Source organism: Tiliqua scincoides, chromosome 3 (genome assembly GCF_035046505.1).
Source record: "Tiliqua scincoides isolate rTilSci1 chromosome 3, rTilSci1.hap2, whole genome shotgun sequence".
Lineage (NCBI taxonomy): Eukaryota > Metazoa > Chordata > Lepidosauria > Squamata > Scincidae > Tiliqua > Tiliqua scincoides.
Window position 1 is genome coordinate 199,332,860 of NC_089823.1, and position 24,636 is coordinate 199,357,495.

The following is a 24,636-nucleotide window of genomic DNA, read 5'->3' on the forward strand; positions in this document are numbered from 1 at the left end:
GTCTCCGTTGATATGGAAAAAACTGGAGTTTGAAGCTACAAGAGAAGGTAGTCATGGAGCAACTTTATATTAAGACTAGTGCTGTTCTCTATCTAACCTACAAATGCACTTCTCCAAGAATGGTCTGTATTGTGCTGATGCTACAAATGCAATTCAGTTGTAGGGCAACTATAGGCAATTCCTGTGATCAGATCCCTCAAGGCTGTGGAGTTTGAACAAGGAAAAGGTTACCTAAAATTTAAGAGTGAGACAGGCTCTTAAATGAAGTGAGCTCTAAACTGTGGACTGATGCACTTTAAATATTTCTAATAGGGTAACAGCGGGTTAACTTACAGACTACACATATTTAGAGATCTATAATAGTTTATTTTCAAAAACAGATAATAAATTAATTAATTTATATTGAATAGCCATTATACTATAGAAAAAGTTTTTAGCACACTGCAGCTTATCAATGATGTCAAACAAGAACACATTATGAAATCTTCCCTATATCTTTGTTAGGGAAGCTATCCAACCTTGAAGACTAACCTACTTTATGCACCTTTGTGGGTCTTCTTCAGTAGTACAACTGAAGACACCTACAACTTCTTGCAAGTGTTACTTCCATCCATCTCCCATATTCAAATACAATGTTCTACTATATAAATATTTTTCCACCCTTGGACTGTTCCCTTTAAAGCATATTAACCACACTGTGGCTTTCAATATAACATGACAAGTAACCTTTGATCAAGACCATCCATGTTCAGACTAGCAGACCACTATCCACTGTTATACAAGAAATGCTGATCTGCACCTTAGGGGAAGCATGGAGACAGGACAGGCTGCACATTCATGTTAAAAAACTGACTTAGTTTCACCTCCATCTTGTGGCCTAAGTTATTTGAGCAGTTGCTGTTGATGTGATTTTAACTAACTCTTCCTTGCAGATAAGCAAAGTATAGCTGTACAAGTTCTCACACAGTAAAGGCACAATCCTAACCCACTTTGCAGCACCTAGGTAAGGGCAGTGCAGTTCCAAGTTAAGGAAACAAGCATTGCCGTACCTTGAGGAGGCCTCTGTGACTGCCCCCCAACTGCTGGATGCAGCTATGCCAGTCCTGGAAGTTGTTTAGGATTGCGCCCTGAGTCTCTGATCCTAGCTGTAGTCTTGTAGCTGTTTTGGCTTCACTTTGTTCCTTTATGTCAAATTATCTCTGAAGTACTAATTCCCTCCACTGTAAGTCTAGACTAGGGCTCTTCAGATTATGCCCCACTGACCACATAATGCCCAACATCACATTAAGCAGCCTGCTTATTCACAAATAGGTACCCCCACCCTTCCTCTTCTCCCACCATGCATCTTCTTTTCTCCTGCCAGATCCTCTCCTGGATTGAGACCTGGTTGAAGACCAGGAAACAGAGAGTGGGTGTCAATGGGCAATTTTCACAGTGGAGAGAGGTGAAAAGCGGTGTGCCCCAAGGATCTGTCCTGGGACTGTTGCTTTTCAACCTCTTCATAAATGACCTGGAGACCAGGGTGAGCAGTGAGGTGGCTAAGTTTGCAGATGACACCAAACTTCTCTGAGAGGTGAAGACCAGAAGTGATTGTGAGGAGCTCCAGAATGATCTCTCCAAACTGGCAGAATGGGCAGCAAAATGGCAGATGCACTTCAATGTAAGTAAGTGTAAAGTCATGCACACTGGGGCAAAAAATCAAAACTTCACATATAGGCTAATGGGTTCTGAGCTGTCTGTGACAGATTAGGAGAGAGATCTTGGGGTGATGGTGGACAGGTCGATAAAAGTGCAGTAAAGAATGCCAATTCTATGCTTGGAATCATTAGAAAAGGTATTGAGAACAAAACGGCTAATATTATAATGCCATTGTACAAATCTATGGTAAGGCCACACCTGGAGTATTGTGTCCAGTTCCGGTTGCCACATCTCAAAAAGGACAGAGTAGAAATGGAAAAGGTGCAAAAGAGAGTGACTAAGATGATTACGGGGCTGGGGCACCTTCCTTATGAGGAAAGGCTATGGCGTTTGGGCCTCTTCAACCCAGAAAAGAGATGCCTGAGGGGGGACATGATTGAGACATACAAAATTATGCATGGGAAGGATAAGGTGTATAGAGAGATGCTCTTTACACTCTCACATAATACCAGAACCAGGGGATATCCACTAAAATTGAGTGTTGGGAGAGTTAGGACAGACAAAAGAAAATATGTCTTTACTCAGCATGTGGTCAGTCTGTGGAACTCCCTGCCGCAGGATGTGGTGACAGCATCTGACCTGGATGCCTTTAAAAGGGGACTGGACAAGTTTCTAGAAGAAAAATCCATTATGGGTTACAAGCCATGATGTGTATGTGCAACCTCCTGATTTTAGAAATGGGCTATGTCAGAACGTCAATGCAAGGGAGGGCACCAGGATGCAGGTCTCTTGTTATCTGGTGTGCTCCCTGGGGCATTTGGTGGGCTGCTGTGAGATACAGGAAGCTGGACTAGATGGGCCTATGGCCTGATCCAGTGGGGCTGTTCTTATGAAGTAACTGCTGGGCTGGGTTGCTTTCTCTGAGAGGGCATACCAGTAGTCCCACAATTGCAAATACTAAATATTTCTCCTGTTGTGAAAATATTTAATTATGTACACAATCTATATATTTTCTGTAACTGACTTTCTCTAACCCATTATAAAAACAAGAGTTATATCATGGAGTGATATGGCCCTGGCAGCTAAACATTTAGGAACCCCAATCTAGATAAACATCCCAAAATGCCTTTGACTGCTGCTGCTCCTTTCTAATTCCCCCCACCAGTGTAAGTAGATCATGAATGTGTTGCTGCAGGAGAACACTGGAATGGTATGAGCAAAATTTTTACATGCTTTCTGCAAAACCCCTTGCCTCCCCACCCCCTATTTTATTTTTTAAAAGCAATGCAACCCTTATATGCTTTGGGAAATTAAGGGAGGAGTTGCAGCCCGGCAATTTCCTGAACTGCCCCATCATTCTACACAGTAAGCAGAACTCCCATCTGAACCAATTGTAGCATTTGAGGCATGCATGGCTGTAGGTTGAAATAGCAAGCCGCGCAAAGGTTATTCAGGCAGGCTGAGCATTAACAAGAGCTTCTGAAAACCCAGAGGACTTAAAATGAACCGAACACCATCAACAGCTATTTATGCAAGTAAGAAATTACATGTCAAAGGTAAGTTCAGCAGCCACAATTCTTCCATGAACTGAGTTACCTTCACAGTCTTTATGGTTCCTTTGGGCAAGGCTGCTTTCCACACTATAGCAAATTCACCATCTTCCAAGAGGCAGCTAACTTTGCCTCAGCAGGTAGCTTCTCTTTTTAATCATGCTCAGGCTCCTGTTTTCTTCCCCCTATGCTGCACAACATTAATAACAGAGATCCAGCTCTGCTTCTTTCACTTCGTGATCTTTTCCTTTTCATCTTTTGGAACAAATAGGCTGGATCTCCCAGGAGAACTTGTAGCTCTCTTTATCACTTCCATCCATCTGTTAAGAGAGGGGACATACACAACATCAGCACTCCAAGCCTTAGTTACCTTTTAAGGTGCTGTGATGTGCTTCTGGTAGAATAGTTACTGATACTCATATAAATTCTTACTATCTGTCATTTTGCAAATAGACTACCATGTTCCACATCACCTGGTATCTTGGGCAGAGGTCTACACAATGCTAAGCTATTTGATACAGTGTAGAGGAAGGGGTTAAATCCTTAACTTGAAACCAAGAGTGGAAGTAACCTTTCTATCCCTGTGCCTAAACTGGTCACCCCATCAATCTAAAAAGAAGGCACAGTGAATGAACCTATCACACCAGGACCATTTTTTAAATCCTCCTGGTTTTGAGCTCATTTTACCATCCATTTTACCATCCATCATGTTTCAGTTCATGTCAGCATTTGGCTTCAGATGGGTTTTGAAGACAGCAAAATCCACTAACTACAACTCCACTAACTAATCCAATCCAAGTTGTCACAATAAGTTATGTGGCCTATAAGGGTGACATAGCAGGACCTCTGCCACCTCTGAAATGAGATTCCATGACAAGGAGAAATAAAACTCTAAAAGCACACGCAAGGGTAACCAATTCACTTTGGAAACTGGATACAGAAAGATTACCTCTCAAAGGTATACTTGCTCTCAGCCCTGAAGAAATACACATGGGATTTGAACTGCAGTTTGAAGACATAGTCCTTCTGGATGCCATCTGTTTCCACTGGGGTGCCGACTGTGTAGCCAAGAAGTGGCAAACTGGCCAGTGGATAATCATCCTGAAAAGCAGTCAAGTTGTTCATGTCTTAGGAAGAGCCATCCTTCTTAGCGAACCCAGAGATACCAGTCAGACAGAACCAATCAATTATATTTCAAGATTTTTATTTTGCATTTTGGCCTCCAAAAGAGCTTCCAAGATGGCTCACAACACACACATACACAAACCACCACCCCAATAGTGTCTACCTAGGTATGTCTACGTAGGAGTTATGTAGGACTACATAGGAGTCCATTGTGTTCAGTGGAACGTACTCCCAAGAAAGTGCATTTAGGATTGCAGCCCAAAGCAGCAATCATAATAACTGAAACACCTAGTGGACTTGGATAACCCAATTAAAGTGGTGACTGGAGGGCTAATTATATAGTACTTTCCCCAACTGAGTGCCTTTAAGCATCAGCTCATCAGCCACTGCCACCAGTTAAAAGTAGCCTTGTGTTAGCATGCTAGTTTGCAGTCATCTAGCACTGGGAATATGTTAGGTGAAAATTACACCTGTTGCAGTGGTGTAAGGGAGCTGTATGAAAAACAAATACAACAGAACACATTTACAACATATAGTCAAATATATCTCATTCCTACACGTACTTAACTCCATCCCAAATTTGCACTGCAGTCCATCTCACCTGATGAGTTTTGTAGAAGAACAAACAGAAGTTCGTAAAGACAACCCACAGCTTCTGCCAACCATTACTGTTCTTGAATTTTCTCAGTAGATATCCTGAAAGCTGGTTCTACACGCAAGAGGGGAAGGGAAAATTATATGAGACGAGCAGCCATTCTAACAGCACAACAAAAAACTTAAGAGTGACCCTCTGGATACAGCAAAGTTCAGAAAAACCAACACTTGCTCTTTCAGAGTCTTCCCACATGATCAGATTTCAATGGTGGTTTATACAGTTTTCAAGTCTACCAAGGTGCAGTATTTTACACCTTGAAAAATGTCACATTTCAGCATGAGAAATGCAAATATGGCTGTGAGTCCCAGGTTATTATTACCTGTAATCTAGTTAGTGACTAGCAAACTAAATCCAAACCTCACCCAATGATGAAATCAATTTTTGAACTAATGAAACCCTGCATCTAACATTTTGGCCAACAATTGTTTGCCTTGCTATGAAAACTAACACGAGAGTGTTCATTTCAGTGGCACAGATCAGAACCACCACTCTATTCTCTCCCAATCTTAATTTTTTGACATCTTTTAAGATTGGAGATCTTGCTGTGCTACCCTTTTTCTGGAGGGGAGACTTTAAAAGGGGAGGGGTAAGAAATAGCAGCACATTAAGGCTACCCCCTCTTTATCTAGTACAGGGGTCTCTAAACCTTTTGGCCAAAGGGCCACAAAGTATCTGGCATGGTGTAAAATTTAAATAAATACATTAGAAAACTTCAGAAAGCCTAAGGCCTTCAGATGGTCCAAAAACATCACTTCTGGTTTTTCAGGAAAACCAGGAAGTGATGTTTTTAGGCCTTTAGAAGGCATTTTGAGGGGAGGTAGAAGGCATTCCCAGCCCTCAGAACACCCTCCAGATAAAACTAGAGCACAGCTGTGGTCACTTTCAGTTGAGTGGGCCAGAGGCTTACAGAGGACAAGAGACTTGCCATGGGCCAGATACAGGCTTGTCAGGGGCTGCATCTGGCCCTCAGGCCGGGATTTGGAGACCCCTGATCTAGTACACCCATTGTCCAGACAGAATATCTCCCTCGATCAGAACTTGTGGGAGTATTGCATAAAGGATTTCATGATCTCCACAACATGCTAAGAACCAGTGACCAACACTGAAGCAGAACCCAGTTAGACAATACCAGACAGACAATGCAAAAAAGAAAAGTACAAAGAAGAACTAGGAGAATGCAGACCCTTTGCAGTACACAACTACTTCTAAGTTAGCATTATTGGTCAATGGAAGCAAGGGGTATGTAAAACTAACACCACTGAGAGGGAGTAACTTTTGCTGTGACCAAATCTACAAATTAAATTACTAAATAATAAGAAAAAGCATTGTGAATTCAAGTTTGTCTATGATAAATCAAAGGGTGGGCTGATTTTAGCAAGAGATATGAGAATTTTTTACCCTTGGTTTAATGTACCATAAGTATAGATTCCATATGCTAGAACAGAGTTTAGAAGAGCTATAATGTACATTACTAAGTAGAAAATGATGATGTTATGCAAGCAGCTTCCCGACACTGAGATTGGTAAAAACAGTTTTACCTGAATCATGCACAGATAGTCAGACAGGGATAGACTCTGGTTCCGGTACCAGCAGACATGAGTGATTGTGTTGGGCCGTTGAGTCTGGCCCAGCAAATAGCGAGGAGGAAGCTCTGGTGAAACAGCAAGAGAGCAGAAAACTGAGCAGAGAGAGGGTGCAGGGCAGAGAAGGAGAGAAATAAAAAAGATTTAGAACAAGAAAAGGATAGTACAGGAAAAGGTATGTTAAAAGAACTATGGAAAAAGCAATGGTGCTTTAAAAAGGGAAGAGATGAAGAAAATGCCATGACGTTCACAGATAATAAGTCCCAAGATCAGCAGAACAAGGTGCCTCTGTGCTTTGGGGAGAAAGCAGGAAGATTAACAAGTTTACCATTGTCAATGACCTTTCTAGAGAAAGATTGTATCAATAGGTAAAATAACAAACTTCTGGCTTCATGGCCCAAAAGCCGTTTTACTTCACAGCCTTATTGGGGTAATGTGACAATCGTGGATATCTAGGTGATCTAGTTAACTCCCCAGTTTTAATTCCTTCTGCTAAGTGTTTGCTGCAAATGTGCCTCAAGTCTTTTAAACAGCAAGGCCCAGATAAATGGGAAAATACAATTTTATATAAACATTTCAAACAGTCAACCCTTTACATATTTTGGCTTGCGCAAGTTTGATTGGTAGGGCAAGGCACAAGAATGAATACACAGAGATGCATAGCTTCTATAGCATTTGCTGTGTCTTGTGTGCCTTAACTTCTCTTTCACTTCCCTCAGTAAGGATTAAAGATCTAGGAGCCAAGTCATACATTAAGGGTTCAAATTCCAGAAGGTAGGAATGCAGACAGCTTTGTGTGATGATGAAGTGTAAGGCAGTGCTGTAGTAGCAGACCGGAGGTGAACAAATCTGGGGGAATCAGTGTTCCAATAGTGTCTTTGTGCAGATCACACTTCGTGCCATCTGTCCTGTATTTGCTCAACATACAGGCTTCTAAAATAAACTGTCATCTATAAAGGCTATAAATATGAGGACGGGATGGTGGTTAGAAGAGGTTACATTTAGATTTAATCTAAACATAGCCAGCCAATAATTATCTTATCCTATGATCACCTATTCTACAAATTGCACAGTTGGCCTGCTTTTCGAAGCCAATACAGTGATGTGTGGAAGGACCCTTAAATCTGAGGATATTTTACATTTGGGGGCTGCACCCCCATTTTTAATGAATTTTTAATTTAATGCATTTTTAATGAACCCATTTTTAATGCACTAAGATGCATCTGTCTTCCAGTGTATACACACAGCCTTAACAGAGATGTTCCATTCATCTTCATCAGTACCAGCTTGAACAAGACTTTGTATTACTAACTTAAATTACTAGGAAGAGGGAAGAACTTTCTGTCTCCTCCAGGAAATCTCTCAGACAGACACTGTCTATTTTCCTTAGAAACCCCATGAGAATGTGCTCAGCAAAATGAATGAGTACTATGAGGGGAGAGGACTGCAAAAGGCCAGACAGAAGTGACAATGCATGATTTGGGCAACATGTTTAAAGCTGGAGTAGAGAACTTGTGGCATGTCTGTACAGAAGTGCCAGATGACTATGTTACATCCCCAAAATGAGAACATAGAAAGATCATCTTGAAGCACAGATTACCTCTTTCAAATAACACAGTTCTAGGACAGTGAAAGAGCAGAACACCAGGCAGATCCAGGCTCTGGCAGTCCTAGAACAAGTCACAGGATGGAATTTGAAGAAAAAGAACCCAGAAGGGAAACTCAAGATGTCAGGCAACAGAAATGCCTTTAGTCTTTCCCTTTTTAAACTTCATCCCTCAAAGCACCCCCTTGTTGAAAACATGATGGGAGCATGCAGAGAAGTGCACACACAAGTACATATGCAAACAACTTTAGCCACACATTCACTGGATCACTTTCACATCGGTTATTGAAGGCAGTGATGGGAGGTTGAAACTGCATACATATATACAGTGCAGAGAAGCAGCAAACAAGACGGAGAGCAGTAACTGAAAGTGCTGTGTGCTCTGTGTGCTGCTGGATACCTCGACGGCCACACTGTGATCAGTCATGGAGACACTGGTGTTGCGGTACCAGCAGACATGCATGGTAGTGTTGGCACGGTGGTGACTCTGCCTGTCCAGGGAACTACGAGAAGAATGTATGTCCTCTTCGGACTCCTGTTCTAGAGAAACCTCATCAGAGTATCCTGAAGGAGAAGGGAGCAAATGTTTAACAGGAAGCGGTACATGGAAAGTGGCAGTGGTAAGAATTCCTTGGATATGTTGGGAGAAAGGGTCAGCTTGCATGCATAGGCCACTGGTTTTTTGGAATCCACAACTTTCACATTCCAGAATGTCTTGGAAAATGTGGCACTTCATGGTCAAGACATGAGGGTTAGAGGAACACCACTGCAGTATGTGTAAAAATGTTAAATAGTTGCTTGGCAGCATACCAGTTGGGTTTGTACTAAGCAAGGGACATCTAAGGAATAAAGGCACATAGGAAAATGAACTATGGTTTAAAGGAATTGAGGCTTTCCAACATAAAGGGTAGAAAAGAAAGATTACACTCATCAAAATGATCATGGCTTTAATAGCAGAAGGTTTTGAATTTGCCAAGCCTATAATATCAGGAGAATCAGAGAAGTTATGGAAGTCTAACTCTGGCCAAAGGTTTATCAGCTTAATAATCTATAAATTATCTAATTTAGGATAATCAGTTCTATCCTAAAGAAGCATGCAAAGAACACAAACTACCCACAGGTCACAAATGGCATGACGCTACTCACTGTTAGAATTATTGCAAAAGGAGTTTTCCAAAAACATGTCTGACTTCTCTGTGGATTTTTTTGCCATTTCAATTGCCATGTTAAGATCTTCCATCCACTTTCCCATTTCCAGACGAGTGCTGAAAGGTAAGAGACAGAACTGATGGTCAAATATAATGGTGTGGAGCTCAGCTGTGGCATGTGGTCTGCGATTCAAGAAAACCACTACTTGACCACAGTTCACAGCAATTTCCCCCCTATACATTCCTATTTGCACAGCAAGATTTGCAGTCAAGGTTCCAAAGTGCTGGCACCAGCAGAAGCTGTTCTCTATTTTATGTTCCATATAAATTCAAGTTTGAAATTCCACATCACATTTCAGGCAAAATGCAAAGAGATCCTGCCATCTGAAGTCAGATGAGAATGGAACACAAATGCACATGATGCATCTCAACCATCAGGGTAAACACTTTTGTTCCTGGCTATCTTGGCTCAGAACTATGCTCTAAGAAGAGTGTGGGAAGAAAAGGGGAGAGGCTTTGCCTCACCCAGTTACTGTGCAAGATCTTGAAAGAACACTTATCTCCTACTCTCTTACTCAGCCTGGAGCAAAGGTAGGAATGCACAATGTTCAGATACATCAAGAAACGTATTTTTACCACCCTGTCATGTTGTAACTGAGCATCAAGAAATGGCTTACCTTGCTGCCACTACTATGGTTTTTTGAGCTGAATAGATTGTGAAACAGTGAGGGACAGCCCATTCATTTTCACTCTCTTCCACCTGCAGAGAAAGAAACTTGCCTCATTCATTGAGCACTGACACACATCTATGTACAGGAAGAGAAATTATCTGACAACTGCAATGAATCTTCAGCTAATTTAGAAGCACTGGATATATTGTATCTACTTTGTTTCTAGTGAGAAAACTACCAGATGGAACACACAGTAGCCAATGCTGTCAACTTATTACTTACTGGAGGATCCAAGACTATCAGCTGAAAATGAAACAGACAAAAAAAGAACATGCCATTAAAGTGAAGGAATGCTATTCCTTGGTGTGGAAGCAACATCAGTTAGCACATCCAGTTAGCCTTGGAAACAGCAATATAAGAATGAAGGTTTTGTTCTTATTTTCTATTTCTTATCTTCTAACTATCCATCCTTGACTCTAAGACAAACACTTATACCTGAGACAAAGCTTCAGAGTAAACAGGGATGTCCAGTACAATAGAGTAAGAAAGTCCAAATGTTGTGGCCCACTGTACTACTTTAGTGCTTGCCTGTTACATGCAGAACCACTTACCAGCATCCCATGTAAAGGGAGATGTCCATGAATTTTGAACTGATTGGTGCCTGTGACTCCTTTGCTTGTGTACAGTAACATGTCTGAAAACTAAAAAAGCATAGAAAAACTTGCTGAAAATAATCAAAGTTTAACACAACTTTTAGATATTGGAAAACACACACACCTTTTTATTTCCACATTACAGCTCTAACATGGCTCAGAAATAAAGAGCACAGCTTTCAAAATTTTCAGCGAGTACTTGATTCATACCTGATCACACCAATCCCTTTTCAACCAAGAAAAAAAACTGAGCTTTCCTGTGTGGAAAGACCACAAAACAAAAGCAGATTGTTCAGAAGGCAGGAGCCATTGTTGTCAAAACAGGTTTCCTGGTAGTTACTGAAAATATGGACCCTGAACATCAAACACAAACACAAACAGGTGCAGGTGCTGCAGGTGTTTATTCTGCAACATACAGGAAAGTAATTTCCCACATACCAAACCAAGAAAAGGCAGTGCTGTTTCCATCTCCTGGCTTCAACCAAAGGCACAGAATCTAAGCTTGGTGACAGGGGTGGCATTGAAAGCTAGCCAGACTGGGTACTAGTCAAGGGCCAGTTGCATCCCTGGGCCTAATGACACCCAGGATGGGGTGACATGGCAGCATCACCCCCTGCATCACCTCCACACCTGCGCTCTACAACCCCCCCCCCAAGAATGGCTCGATTTCAGAGCCAAACAGCTGCTTTAAGCAATGAGTGCACTGCTCAGTGCTCCCCTAACTGACCTCCGGAGCACATGTCCCCCTTCACCATGCCCTGGATACACCACTGCCAAGGGCCCACCTACCTGGCCAGGTCAACACCCAAACCTTCAATATCACTGACCCAATGTGGTGTTCGGATAGGTAGAAGATGCCAGGGTATTCTGGTGCAGAGTTTTACCTCCAGCTTCTAGCAACCTTGCACCACATGCTTGTGACCCACCCAAGCAATTGCCCCCATCTCTTGAAAGGGATTCACACTGTACTTATCCATACTTTGGCTGTAAAACAAAAGGGATCATACCAAGGTCCTGCTCTTCCTAGCAAATGGCAAAATAGAGTTTATGGGAAAGTGGTCTTTAATACCACCTATCCCTACATTAATGCAGGGGTAAACTCTGGACACATTATTGCGAGCCACAATCTTGGGTAAAAGCATCACTTACCAGAAAAAACATCCTTTGCTGTAAGCCCTTTTTGGTCAGCTTGTATAAGCAGCCTTCGCGGATAAATTCCTGTGAAAAAGTTACATAAAGCTTACCTTTGTAGATTGTTTTAATTACTTCAAGGCTGCAATCCAGTGCAGTTACCTGGGAGTAAGTCACACTCAACTCAGTGGAACTTACTTCTGAGTATATATGCATAGGATTGAGATTACAATCTTCTAAGCCACAAGGGCAACAAGGTAGTCAATATTTCTACCCACTCAATCAAAAAAAAAGAACTCCATGGGGTTCAATGCAATAGTTCCTGGATCTAAGAGGTCAATTTGGCTTCAAGCTAAAAGAAACTTAAACCCAAAACTGTAAATTGGCTATGTAAGTTCATTTGTCTTATAAGATACCTGTGAAATTAACTAGATCACCCAAGATCTTCTAAGAATCAAAAGTAATGGAGGAAAGTGTAGTCAAGTGTCTTGCATGCAGAAGGTGCCATATTCAAACAACTGAAATGAATCTGGGCAAACCTTCAGAAGAGTAATTTCCCATATTACTTTTTGCAAATGGGCACAAAAACAGCTCTCCTTCCTCCTTTCATGCTGAGTAGCTTTACCTTTATAGCTGTTAGGCAGAGTAACAAAATTGCTTCAACTATCGTCCACGTGTAGCAGATATATTCAGTAAATGTTGTCTAACACATTCAGAACTTAATTCAGAACTGCTTACTCTGCCAGCTGCTACAAGGTTATCAATGCCAAGCAGGTCATGCTGCAGCTCTGTTAGCTTCTGGAAGTTCTCTAAGCGAATTAGGCTATTCTGAAGCTGTGATGTCATTTCTGTTATTTCCTTCAGTGCATCTGCAGAAGAGAATCACACAAAAAGCAACACAAAAATAAACAAATCAGAGTAGCACAAACAAAAGAAGCAGCATCTAGAAGTCTTATGATTCAATCCTATAATTAATCTGGGAATAGGCCCCACTGAACAGTGGAGTACTTACTTCTGAGTAAACATATGCAAGGTTGTGCTGTTGGTTTATCATCAATTAGAATATTGTAGAACTATTTAAAGGGATCAAATATGACCTCTGCACTAAAGTCACAGACTACAACAAGGCATATGAAGTTTAACTAAGAAATGTTACACAACTTTAAGAGATTATATAGGCTTTTAAAAATTACTGTACTCAGTAATTACAAAGTTTCAGATAGCTGCAAGCAAAATGGATTACTTTACTTTCATAATACATTAGCAGCACAGTCCTATATGTTTACTTGGAAGTAAGTTCCATTTTGTTCAATGGGTTTACTCCCTAGTTAGTGTAATTCTATAGCCTAGACCACATTTATAATTCTACAGCCTAGATCACAGTTATAAGATATTATAGGGCACAGCGTTTTCCTCTTGCACTAAACACACACACACATACACTGCAGTGTAAGACAGTCTTGTAATTTAGTACTTGCCTGTAGTAACAATTGCCATGGCAACCAGAAATTCCTAGAATCACCATAATACCCTCTGACACAAGAGATAGTATTGTATGCATAGCCTGTATGGTACTGTATGTGGCACTACTGAACAGGGCAACACTATGAAACTAGTGCTCTAGAGGCTGTGTATGTGACACTTCATTTGCACCTTGTCTAACCTCTAATAGTTACCTAGAAAGAAAATGAATGCAGCCATGATTAAAGCCTCCATAGTAGTGCCCTGCTGGCAGGCTGCAGCTCTATCCCAAAGTATGACCAGCAATTGGAACAGCCACACAGACCACGTAGCTGGTGGTGTTGGTGGCAGTTGCATAACAAAAGGATGTGGCACAGGCACAGAGAAGCAGTTAAGGGGATAGTCAATTACCAACCCTTTGAGTTATTGCAAAGTCTGGTAACAAAACTACACACTTATATTTACAGAAGGGAGAATATTGTTATTGGAGCTACATTAATGTCAAAGAAATGAGGGGTGGTTGTAAGCTAAAATACTTAGCTCAACACACTCAAGTATTTTTTGTATTGTGTACAATACAATTTTTGTATTTTGTACAAGTTTTTGTATTGTGTTCCGTTTCTCAAAATAGCAGTCCTCACTCCACATGGCAAGCCACTTTGGAAACTGAAGGGAGTTTCAGGAGCAGATTATAACTTGTCTGGGGATTTGCTCTTCAAAGAAATTTTATATATATTCTATCCCACTGCATACACACTATGCCCTCAGACATGTCTGAATAGCTTCTTGGATCTTGGCTTGATTGCTTCAGTCGGTTTGTGCTCCTAGCTGTTTGTGTATTACCCTATTTCTGGCGAAGATGGTTTTAGCAAATTACTGCTGTTAAATCATACTGAATATGGACAGCCTTGCATCAGAAACCAATTAAACTCAAAGGATTAAAAAGACAGCAAAGTTCAATATCACAAACCAGAAGCACAATACATCCAGAAACTAAACCTTTGCTTGCCAGCTTTGTGGTTGTTCATTTGGCATTGATTTTCCTAAAGAGCTGATCTGAATGGGAAAATGCACTTCTAAATTCAGCACACAATAATCTACATCACAATACCTTTCAAGGGATACAATACCACTAGTCATACTTGCAACCAACTCCCACCCTGCACAATGCATTTAAAAAACCCTACCTTTTCTCTAAAGGAGAAGTGGGACACTACATGGGCTTAACTAAGAGAAAATCCAATACAATCTTAGAAATTCGGGTAAGTGGGCAATCTAGCCTGAACAAACATAAACTTGAAAGTGCAGAAGTGCTCAGTTGAAAGTGTTTAGTGCAGAAGCAATTCATATAGGGCTACCCAAACCTCTCCTACTTGAGTGCCATACATGGAGCTTTTACACTCTGTGCCAAAGCATCTTGTCTCATTCTGTGCTCAAAACAAATTCTGAAAATCAAGTATGTTTGGTTTATGTCTTGTATCCAAGAACCAGGGTCTCAAAGAGCCATTATATATTTGGCAAAAGATAGTGAAAAGCAAAGAAATGAAGTGCCTCATTTGGAAAGTACAATAAAAGCCATGGGAGGAACTGCAAAATACAGACAAGTTTCATTTAGTGTCTGCTTAAAATCCTTCACAGCCCTCTTCTTGTTTAAGGTCAAAACCCACATTTCTAAGTTGTTCTTCATCATTGGTTCATGATTACAAAGATTTTCAGGACAACAAGTTTTGCTCTAGGGAAGATGGACAGGAAAAAAACCAAAGTATATTATTCAAATTTCTCAGTTAGACAATATTAGAAGATTAAGGCAGAGACTATTAGGTAGAAAATAAGGGAAAACATATTTTCACCACGTGTGGTAATAAAGGATAACTGACTTTTCCATTTTTGACTTTCCTGTCACCTAAAGAGGTTCCTATAACAGATAAGCATCCTGAAAAGGCTGCCATCATTCAGAGGCAGTAACCATGTTTATTCTTATTGTTTGTTGGTCTTTCTCCTTCCCCAGTTGGCTGGTAAACAAACTGGCTTTGAGCCAGCTCCTCCTGGCAGGAAGCAGGAAAGTCAAGAGGTTCAGGTGACTCTGATCCCACAGGTAAATCAAGGTCATACCCAGAAGTTATAAAAATGGGGTAAAGTGTGAATGTAGGAATCAGTCCTTAACTCAGTCACCCTGCTCAAAGAACCAAGCAATATGAACATACAAGGACTTATTATCGGTTCGGTTTCTTAGGAAAGGCTGGAAGGCAAACAAGGGCAAATGAAGATAGATGAACTAGTTCTCTAACCAGCAATATCAACAGAAGACACAGAAAGTGATAATTTGCTCACTCCATTACTCACTCCTACAGTCGGTATAGTCCCGATGCTCTGCCGCATAGTGTTTGCAAAGTCTCCCCAGAATTAGCTTGTAGTGCATTAACCTCTGGATGGGTTTGAGCAGAAAAGTGTTGAGGGGTAAATAGCAAACCTTCTGGAGTTCAAATTCCTTATAAACCATTTCCAGTTTCTTAATGCGCTTAGTTGCTTTCTCAAGTTCTGTTAGGACTTCATCATGTTTCTGCAAATAGCTGGTAAATTCCTGTGGAAACATATGGTTATGAGTAGAGAGGCATATCAATACTTCATATACCTTCTTGGTCCTGCTAAAGAAAGGGAGTTGCTCATCCACTCTCAAGTTTTCTGAAACAATAAGACAACTAAGAAGTGTTCTTACTGTGTACATGCTTTTCAGATGGTCTATACAGTTTGTTTCACTGAAAGTCAGAAATCCGGTGATTTGACTATTAGCCCTGCTTGGTTGGTTGCTGCTGAAAACAAAATGCTAGTCTGGATGGACCTGTCCAATTGAGTAGGGCAGCCCTTAAGTTTTTTAAGATATGACAATCTTAACACTTACCAGTGGTTCCTGAACTTTTTAGCACGAGGACCCATTTTTTAAAACACTCTATTCGACATGCCTACGTTCTCCTTTTTTTAAAGTTTTGAGATCTAGAAATTCATTTGTTTACAAGTAACAATCCAAAAAAAGATGCTCAAACATTTATCTCCCTATATTTACACATGCTTGCAAATAGTAGTTCATTTTGCAAAGGCAATTAGCAGCTGTATCAGAGGCTCCTAAACTTTTAGGGAGTTTTACTCCCTAAGTACGCAGTGGAAGGGCGAGGATAGTGATGGGATTCCCAGGATCACATTGCTAATGGAGGCAAGGGGTGCTTCCACTTACTATAATGTAGGTAGGGCTGCTGGAGGATCCAGGAGGTGCGGGGCACCCTTCGCAGGGCTCCCTGAGGCTTGGAATGTTGAGATAGAAGTGTTCACAAAGCACTTCCTGGTTGGAACACAATGAAGAAGTGCTTTGCGTTCACTTATTTCTCAATGTTCCAAGCCATGGGGAGCCCTGCGGTGGGCTGCACGAGGCTCCCCACACCTCCTGGAGCCTCTAGCAGCCCTATCTACCTTAAAGTGAAAGCACACCCCCTTGCCCCCCTTAGCAACGCAATCCTGGAGATCATCTCACTGCCCTCGCCTCTTCCCAGGCCCCTTAAAGAGATGGAGGGCGCTTTACATCCTTAAAGAGATAGAGGGCGCTTTACAAGGACTGGTGGGTCACAACCTACCAGTTTGAGAACCACTGAGCTATATAATTTTTGAATAGCCTCATGGCTTGGGGCAAGTAGTTATCTGATCTTTCCATCACCCGTATTTTCACTGGAGGCTCTGCTCAGCTGCTATGGGGCCCACCAAAAATCGAGTTGCAACCCACCAGTGGGCACCAACCCACAGTTTGGGAACCACCAACATATTTTCTTTAGGTGGTAAGGGAACAGAAATAGACATTCCATGAATAGGGCAGAACATGTTGCTCTGAATGTCCTGGCATACAGATACACCTCTCATAAAAGGTCTATCAATGAAATGGTAACAATGTTTAGGTGGCATCCAGGTAACGCTTCTGTGAATGGAAACACACTCCATGAACACAAGCTTGCTTCAGGAATAGAAGGAGAATTCCACCGGTTCAGAGGCCTCTAGGGGAATCTTCTCAAAAGGAGCTTGCATTCATGGAACAATTACTCTGGATACCACACTCTAATTGAAATAGATCCTGTGTATGAACAACTGTTTTGCAACAGGACATACACATCTTTGTCACTAGCCAGTTTAGCAAATATGGAAACAAAAATAGTTCAGTAAAGTACCCACATTTAGTACAGAGACTATTTATAGGAGAGACTATAACATACGTTGTTCGAAGTTTCTATACCTTTAGTGTATGCATATTTCTAAGCATGACATCACCAATTCGTTGATAATCTCCTTTCAAGGGCGCATTGGAACGCCCCTCCCTACAATCAAGAGAATGAGAAGTTAGTCATGTTTAACTGAACGTATAAAGGCAACCCCCCATATCCGCAGGGGTTCCATTCCCCCCTCCCCATGAATATGGAAACAGCAGCTACCTGCAACCATTATCTTCATTTTTCTTATAACTAGCCTGCATGCTACAGGGAGGAGACTAACCGAATATTAACAGGAAGCAGGACAGTCCCCGTGTCCTGTAAACATCAATTAGTCTATCTCCAGCACGCAGGCTGCCTGCCTGCATGTTGCATTCTTCAGTTAAGTAAGAATGTTCCTCTATTAAGCAAGAAACACCAGTGCTTAAACTGCTTCTAAAGAAAAATAGAGGTACTGTAATGGTGCAGGGCGCCCCACCCCCCAAATTGTGGATAACTGAAACAGTGGACATTGGATGCACGTATATGGGAGGGTGCCTGTACTCTCCAGTAGCAGCAGATATTTTTCCTGAGATCTGAGCACAATGGTTACTCTACAAAAGATGTAAAGAATACCAGCATTCTCTGTTTTTAGCCATTCTTCAGCCAAACTAACCATATTTCCTGTTTTGTAGTTCGAGCTGAAGCCTTAGCGCAAAACATATAATAATCCCAAAAAAGTTGGGAAAGGAAAAACACCACATACTGTCAAGTACACTTGTCTATGCTTTCAGTGTTTTAAAAGGAGTTATATCAGGGACAAATTTGCTGCTTTAATTTTAACTTACACTTGTTGACCACTCGGCAATAATATAGCTATAAACAGCTTTCTGTAAGATATCAACCACTTTACAAGCTGAATGAAAATAATCCAGACTAGAAATTCATAAGAGTTTGCAACAAGAAAATCTTTAGTATGGAACATTTTTTAATTTTTATATGTGAACTCTCTCTCTCTCTCTCTCTCTCTCTCTCTCTCTCACACACACACACACACACACACACACAGCTGAATCCTAAATAATGGTTTTGCTAAAGTATTGATATTTACAGCTCTCCCAATTATTCTCTTTGGATCAATCTTTACTCAATTAAAAAATACAACCCCCAGAAAATATACACTAGCCTTTGGATTTCCTTCCAATGCAAGGTAAAAATAGAACTCTTGGAGTGACTGTGTAACTGAATGTTTAGAATCATATCAGGAAGCTTGGCCCCTGGGCAGCTCCATTCAGGAGATCCTAGGGCCGATTTCATGTAAAAAGCACTCAGCAACCTTGGAGCAACTAGAAGTTAATATGCCTGGTATTAGAGAAATAGGTTTCAATAAATTCCAAGAATCAAATATTCCTGGTATATTTTTTTTAGAATCTCCTGCATGGTGCCATTTATACTTACCAGAGTGCTAGCCGCTGCTCAAGCTCTTTCAAGAAGCCTCTGTGAAATTCATAGATAGGGTCTATGTTTGAGAAAAGCAAAGTCATGAGACCTTCAGGCATAGCATTCTCCTTGACAACTGCACTGCGGAACCACTGTAGAAGAAGGACATACAAGGAGAAGTCGTTGGGTTTCTTTATTCCAGTATAAGCATTGCCAGAAGTATCAGAGAACTATCATGCAAACCTCTCCCCCTCCTCCACACACCAGCAGCAGATTATTATTATTTTTTTTAAGTTGAATTATGACAGCTTTCCTCAAACAATGATTAAAGTAACCATTTTGGAGGGGGGAAAAGGATCATAATACGTTCAAATGACTTACTACAGTTAGGACTTCTAGATCTTTTAAATAAGTTCGTTCAGTAGCGAGAATTTCTTTTGCAATGAAATATGCTTTATCTGCTGGGTATCTCTGAAAGACAGAAGCAAATCCCAAATAAATGAAACTGAAAAATGTTTCTTATTAACCATGAACTTGGTTAAGCTATAATAAGGCTCCCTGAAACATCCAGCTGTAGCAATATAAGCAAGTAGCTGAAACCATGGCCTCCAGCTGTGGTTCTATGGTGTCCTTTTAAAAAAAAGGACTACTTGTATCAGGGACTTGATACAGACTTTGTCCCCTACTTGTATCAGGGACAAAGCTACCAGGATACTTGTAATACTTGCTCCCAATGGTCCTAACTGACAAATGAGAAAGCTTCCCAAAACGGATGTAAATCCATTTCACACCTGCATCATGCTGATGGGTATCACATAGGTTAGATCAAGGGTGTCAAACTCATGCAGCTGGCCGAACAGCATTCACGTTATTTGCTGAGGGCCAGAAGTGATGTCATGAAGCAGGTCATAACCAAAAATAAGCACTTTTCTCACTTCAGAGCTCATTAGCTGCAAATGACAGAAGAGAAAATATGCAAATCTTGATCGGATTTCAAGATATGGGAGAGCCCAATTTTCATGTGAGCTGCCCTTTTAGTAGTAACACCTCAGCACTGCTCAGCAGCCGAGAGCCTGAGGGCCAGATAAAACGCTTCTGCGGACCACATCCAGCCCAAGGCCTTATGTTTGAGACCCCTGGGTTAGACTGTAGCCAGATGTGCATCCCAATACCATTCCACATTATGCACAGTCAAAGGGGGGCAGCTTCAGAAGCAATGCTACTATATCCCTATGGAGAAATTTGGAGGAGGGTTATAAAGGGTTCTCTCTCTTGCTGGACTCATGCAAGAATGGCAGGACAGCTCCTAAGATATACTAAACAGTACGAGGTATGTCTATTAAATAATGAGGCTGATTAAATAACTCACCTTTATTTATTGGTATTACAAATTTAATGTTTGTCCCCTTCAATGTACTCCCCATTTGCACTAATACATCGCTATAGTTTTACACTGGTCGAAGGCATGGAGCAAATCAATTTCTGTCAGTTGTTTCAACATATCTGCCGTTTTCTTCTTTACAGCATCAACTGACTCAAAATGAGTCCCTTTAAGCACTGATTTAACTTCTGGGAAAAGATAGAAGTAGCAAGGTGCTAAATTGGGCGAATATGGAGGATGTTCAAGTGTAGTAATGTGATTGTCGGTCAAAAACTGCTTCACAGAAAGTGCTGTGTGAGCAGGCGCATTGTCCTGGTGAAGAATGAAACCATTTTTCCACAGTTGCGGCCATTTCTTCTGACTCTCTCAGCTTTTTCAAAACTTCAATAATGCTGGTTAACTGTTGTGCCTTCTGGAACCCATTCTTCCAAAATTACACCCTTGATATCGAAAAAACAATGAGCATTGCTTTGAATTTGGACTTGCTTTGACAAGCTTTTTTCATTCTTGGTGATGACGGTGTTTTCCAGTCCATTGACTGTCTTTTGGTTTCAGGATCGTACTGGAAGATCCAGGTCTCATCACAAGTGATTACTTTATGAAACAGGTTTGATCTGTGTCCAATTCTGTTGGTGTTTTGTGCAATTTTACTAAAAATTTCAAATTGACACGTTGTTCAACTTTTACACTTAGCATTTTTTCTGCACTCTACAGAAAACACAACCAAACTAAATGGCGATTCACAATCCACTGAACGTCATAGAGTGTTGCTGCTTGTCATGCAGGTTCAGACATTTTCAAGGTTGTTACGTATGCAGTTATAACCGGTTCTGACTGCTTTGTTTACTAGGTGGAATCACAGTCTCGTTATTTTATAGACATACCTCGTATATGCCTGTGCTCATGCTGCTTTGGGGTATCAATTTCTTAGTCATACTCAGCATGGTAAAAACAGAAAACATGAAAACCAGAAACCACAAAGTGGCTTTTTAAAGTGATATAACCTCAGACAAGGCACCAAGCCACAGCCTTTCACCTCACTATATGATTTTCAACCCAAAGATTTTTGTGCAGACATTAAACCATCTTAATATCTTGATGTAATATTACGGAACCTGTACTGATAACAGGCAACCCTAAAACCCATATTTTCCATGTTCTGTTAAGTGAACAATACAAAACTGCAAATGTGCCTTGTTTTGCCTTGGGAAGAGAAGATACCCAAATGTAAAGTTAATTTGCTTCCCGCTCACATATGCAATTTCAGGATTGTGCCTTTTGTTCTGGACACTTTCACATTCACTGAATCAAGGCTGCTTTTAAGTAAATTGCCCAAGGGGTAACTGAGTTTGTTAGTTGGGGGTGAATGACCCATACACAGCACACCCTACTCCATCAAGGAAGAAACTTAATGTTAAGAGATGAGAATCTTTTTCTGAAAAAGGATCCATGGTAGATCATTCAACTCTAGCATGGCACCTGAACATAACACAAAAGAGTTGGGTTTTTTGGTCATAAATATTCCAGCTTGTACAGTGTACAGCACAAAAAAAAACCCAGAAGTGAATGGCATAACAAGCAGGGACAGAAATCATGTTTCTGATCAGCAAGATCTCTCTTCTCCCTGCCTTACCTTACGTTTTGCTTCATCCTCCTCTTCTACTCTGGCACCACCAACATCACTCAGGACAGGACTCAAAAGGGGAGATGAGCCCTGGCCCGCAGTATTCATATTCACATGAAATGGAGGATTCAAGGTCATTGGACTCTTCATCGTGAAGGAAGACAGTTGAGCACCTAAGTATTACAATAGCAAGAGGTGAAAGGTTAAGAACTGTTTTGCTTGTTTTCAAATACACTAGCAATATACCCAATTCACATGCATACTTGGCAAGCAGTGGTCTCTCTCTCTCTCACTTCAAAATTACCAAAGAAACCACAAGTATTTTCAACCAGTCTTTGAAAACAGATGGTAAGCTCTATTGCAGGTCAGACCAGAACTAGCCAATAAGACAGACTGTAAAATAAAATGTATAAGAAAAACAATAAAAATGGGATTTCCCTCTCCTGTGTTTGAAAATATTTAATACAACATTCTCCTTTAAATATGTTCCTCTGGGCAAGTTATAGTTCTCTCTACCATCTGCAAAGTGATAGAAGAATGCAGTAAAGACACAAAACACTGAAAAAATGTGTTATGAGATGAACTGGAAAGCCTCTTTAGTTTTCAGAGTTCAAAGAACATCTGATTTCAGAAGTGCTTGCGTGGACAGGAAATCTGTTTCTAGAAATACAGGGACCACAGACTGCTTCCCTTCCTGATTCAGTAAATGTACAAGCTTTAGGAGCTAAACTGACACTACATACAATTTTCTCCACTGGCTTTAAACCACATTGCTTCATTATTTGGGTGGAGATAGTCCTTTCATCCATCATCAAGTTAGCACTGAGGGTGTGTCGGGCCAGCCATGAAAACACGATAATTGTCACGTAGCAAACATCTCTCGGGGGTTGGTGGGGAAATTATCAAGACTATTTTAGCATGATTATAGTTTCCACTCAAAGCAGTGTTCCAGTTCAGTTACCTTTCCCCTAGAACAGGCTAAGGTTGAATCATTAAGGTTTCATTTTTGTTTGAAGTGCTGTTTTCTACACAGAAGGTCCCCACCACTTTAATTCATCAATTAATTTCTGGTGCTATGCAAGTCAATACTGCATTCAGTTTCACATTCTGAACACAGTTATTATAATATAAATTGCACAAATGGGAAATAATGTCAAAACTCTGGGATGCATCCAAAGTAAGTCACAAGCACCATTTATACCAACAAAACAAATTGGTTGTAATTAATGAAATTAGTGGGACTCCAATTAATTGTAATAGTTCTACTGCCCAAGTACTGTTTGCTCCTTGGCATATACAGCATTGCCAGAAAGCTTCTGTACTCACTACACCAGTCATTTTTCAAATGTAACAGCTTCTCTAGCTTCCTGGAATTTACATTAGGTTGACATTTTTTGTGTTATCGTGAGAAGTCTATCATTCATTCCCATGGGAAAGCTGTTTGCAGAGGCTAACATCACAGATGTCTCCTACACCGACACCATTAAATGCTCCCACAGATATGTTGCCACTCCCACTCCAAATTCCATTCTCTGCAAAACAGCATGAACCTTTGTGTTCTGGCCAACATTTACTCTTATGATTCGCCCGTTTTAAAAAGCGATGCCAAGCTGTCCAAAACTGTGCACCAAAAGTGATCCGATGGCATAATACTACAAAGCACACAAAACATTCCAACACTTATGTTAAAACAGAGATTAAGCAGCTGGAGGAGAGCCAGTTGAAAGCCTTCTGTTACACTGTCGGAAGAACTGACTGCTAGACTTTTGACTCAGGAAGCAAAGCCTTTTAAAATTCATGAATACAGCATGAAAGGGGGAGGCAGCCAGAGGGGGGAGGAAGTTTAAGTGCATGTGTTCACACTGAATAACTCAGGAAGCTAAACAATGTTACACTTAGTCACCTGGAAGAGATTCAGTATATCAGGCATGAAGTTAACTATTAACCTTCTTTGGCCAAAGCACTACGTATTTCAGCTCAGGCAGCTTTTTTTCTTGTTCCAACATTTGTTCCTGAAAGATCCGCAGGGTAAGAATGTGCTGGCCTTTGTTCCTTCCACAAAATACAGTTCACTGAAAATCTGCTTTAAACATATAAAGTAAGGGAACACATGTTCCTGAAATGAGAAGTCAAGGAGCTTGCTTGGTCTAGAATGCCTTGGCTAGTGTTCTTTTTTTTAACCCTTTCCAAAAAAAGGAAAAAGCTAGTCAATAGTTCCCACTAGTGAACTGAAGACCTAGTAAAAGCTGTATGAGCAAGTGACTTGTCTTAAGCCTTCATTCACCCATCTTACAACTTTGACTGGGCTTTTTCCCCCCTGTCCATTCAAACTGGAGATCCTTTGAGTGTGGAAAAACTGTACTTCCTTTGCCACCAGCTCCTGTGCTTCCACAGATGAAAAGCCTGTTTTAAAGTGTAATCATGGAGTTCATCAATATTGTGTATTTTTTTAAACCACCAAATATCAGAGAATATGGCTATACAAAACCAGGTAGAGTCTAACATCTTCTGTATAACATAAGCCTATCAGTAGTTCAAGAACAAAACAGAACTAAATGTCTTGGTTCTCTTCTGCCCCAATGAGCATTTCTTCATTCAAATCCTTTATGAATCCTATACTACTGATAAGTGAATTCTCTTTAAAACTGATGTGTTTTGCTAGTACCATAACATATCTGTTTTTGTTCAGATCACAAGGATGTGCACAAAAATCTACTTTGCATCACTTTTTCCCTCAAACTACAATG

General features: G+C 40.8%; 1 protein-coding gene across 3 annotated transcripts in view; it reads right to left on the reverse strand.

Moving 5' to 3' along the window:
- Window positions 1–345: 345 nt before the first annotated feature.
- FARP2 (FERM, ARH/RhoGEF and pleckstrin domain protein 2) overlaps window positions 346–24,636 on the reverse strand; it is an 87,795-nt gene continuing 63,504 nt past the window's right edge. Inside the window, exons 14-27 of one of the 3 annotated variants that reach the window (XM_066619061.1) lie at window positions 21,899–22,062; window positions 19,266–19,355; window positions 18,903–19,036; window positions 17,492–17,573; window positions 15,565–15,802; window positions 12,499–12,629; window positions 11,779–11,847; window positions 10,588–10,677; window positions 9,983–10,065; window positions 9,304–9,422; window positions 6,507–6,619; window positions 4,915–5,022; window positions 4,138–4,289; window positions 346–3,508 (exon numbers count right to left, since the gene is read on the reverse strand). In XM_066619061.1, the coding sequence (XP_066475158.1) occupies window positions 3,418–3,508; window positions 4,138–4,289; window positions 4,915–5,022; window positions 6,507–6,619; window positions 9,304–9,422; window positions 9,983–10,065; window positions 10,588–10,677; window positions 11,779–11,847; window positions 12,499–12,629; window positions 15,565–15,802; window positions 17,492–17,573; window positions 18,903–19,036; window positions 19,266–19,355; window positions 21,899–22,062 (1,664 nt within the window). In that variant the 3' untranslated portion in view covers window positions 346–3,417. Of the gene's footprint in view, window positions 3,509–4,137; window positions 4,290–4,914; window positions 5,023–6,506; window positions 6,647–8,557; window positions 8,722–9,303; window positions 9,423–9,982; window positions 10,066–10,587; window positions 10,678–11,778; window positions 11,848–12,498; window positions 12,630–15,564; window positions 15,803–17,491; window positions 17,574–18,902; window positions 19,037–19,265; window positions 19,356–21,898; window positions 22,063–24,636 lie in introns of those variants that run through there. The other 2 variants (XM_066619063.1, XM_066619062.1) reach the window with 2 other exon arrangements.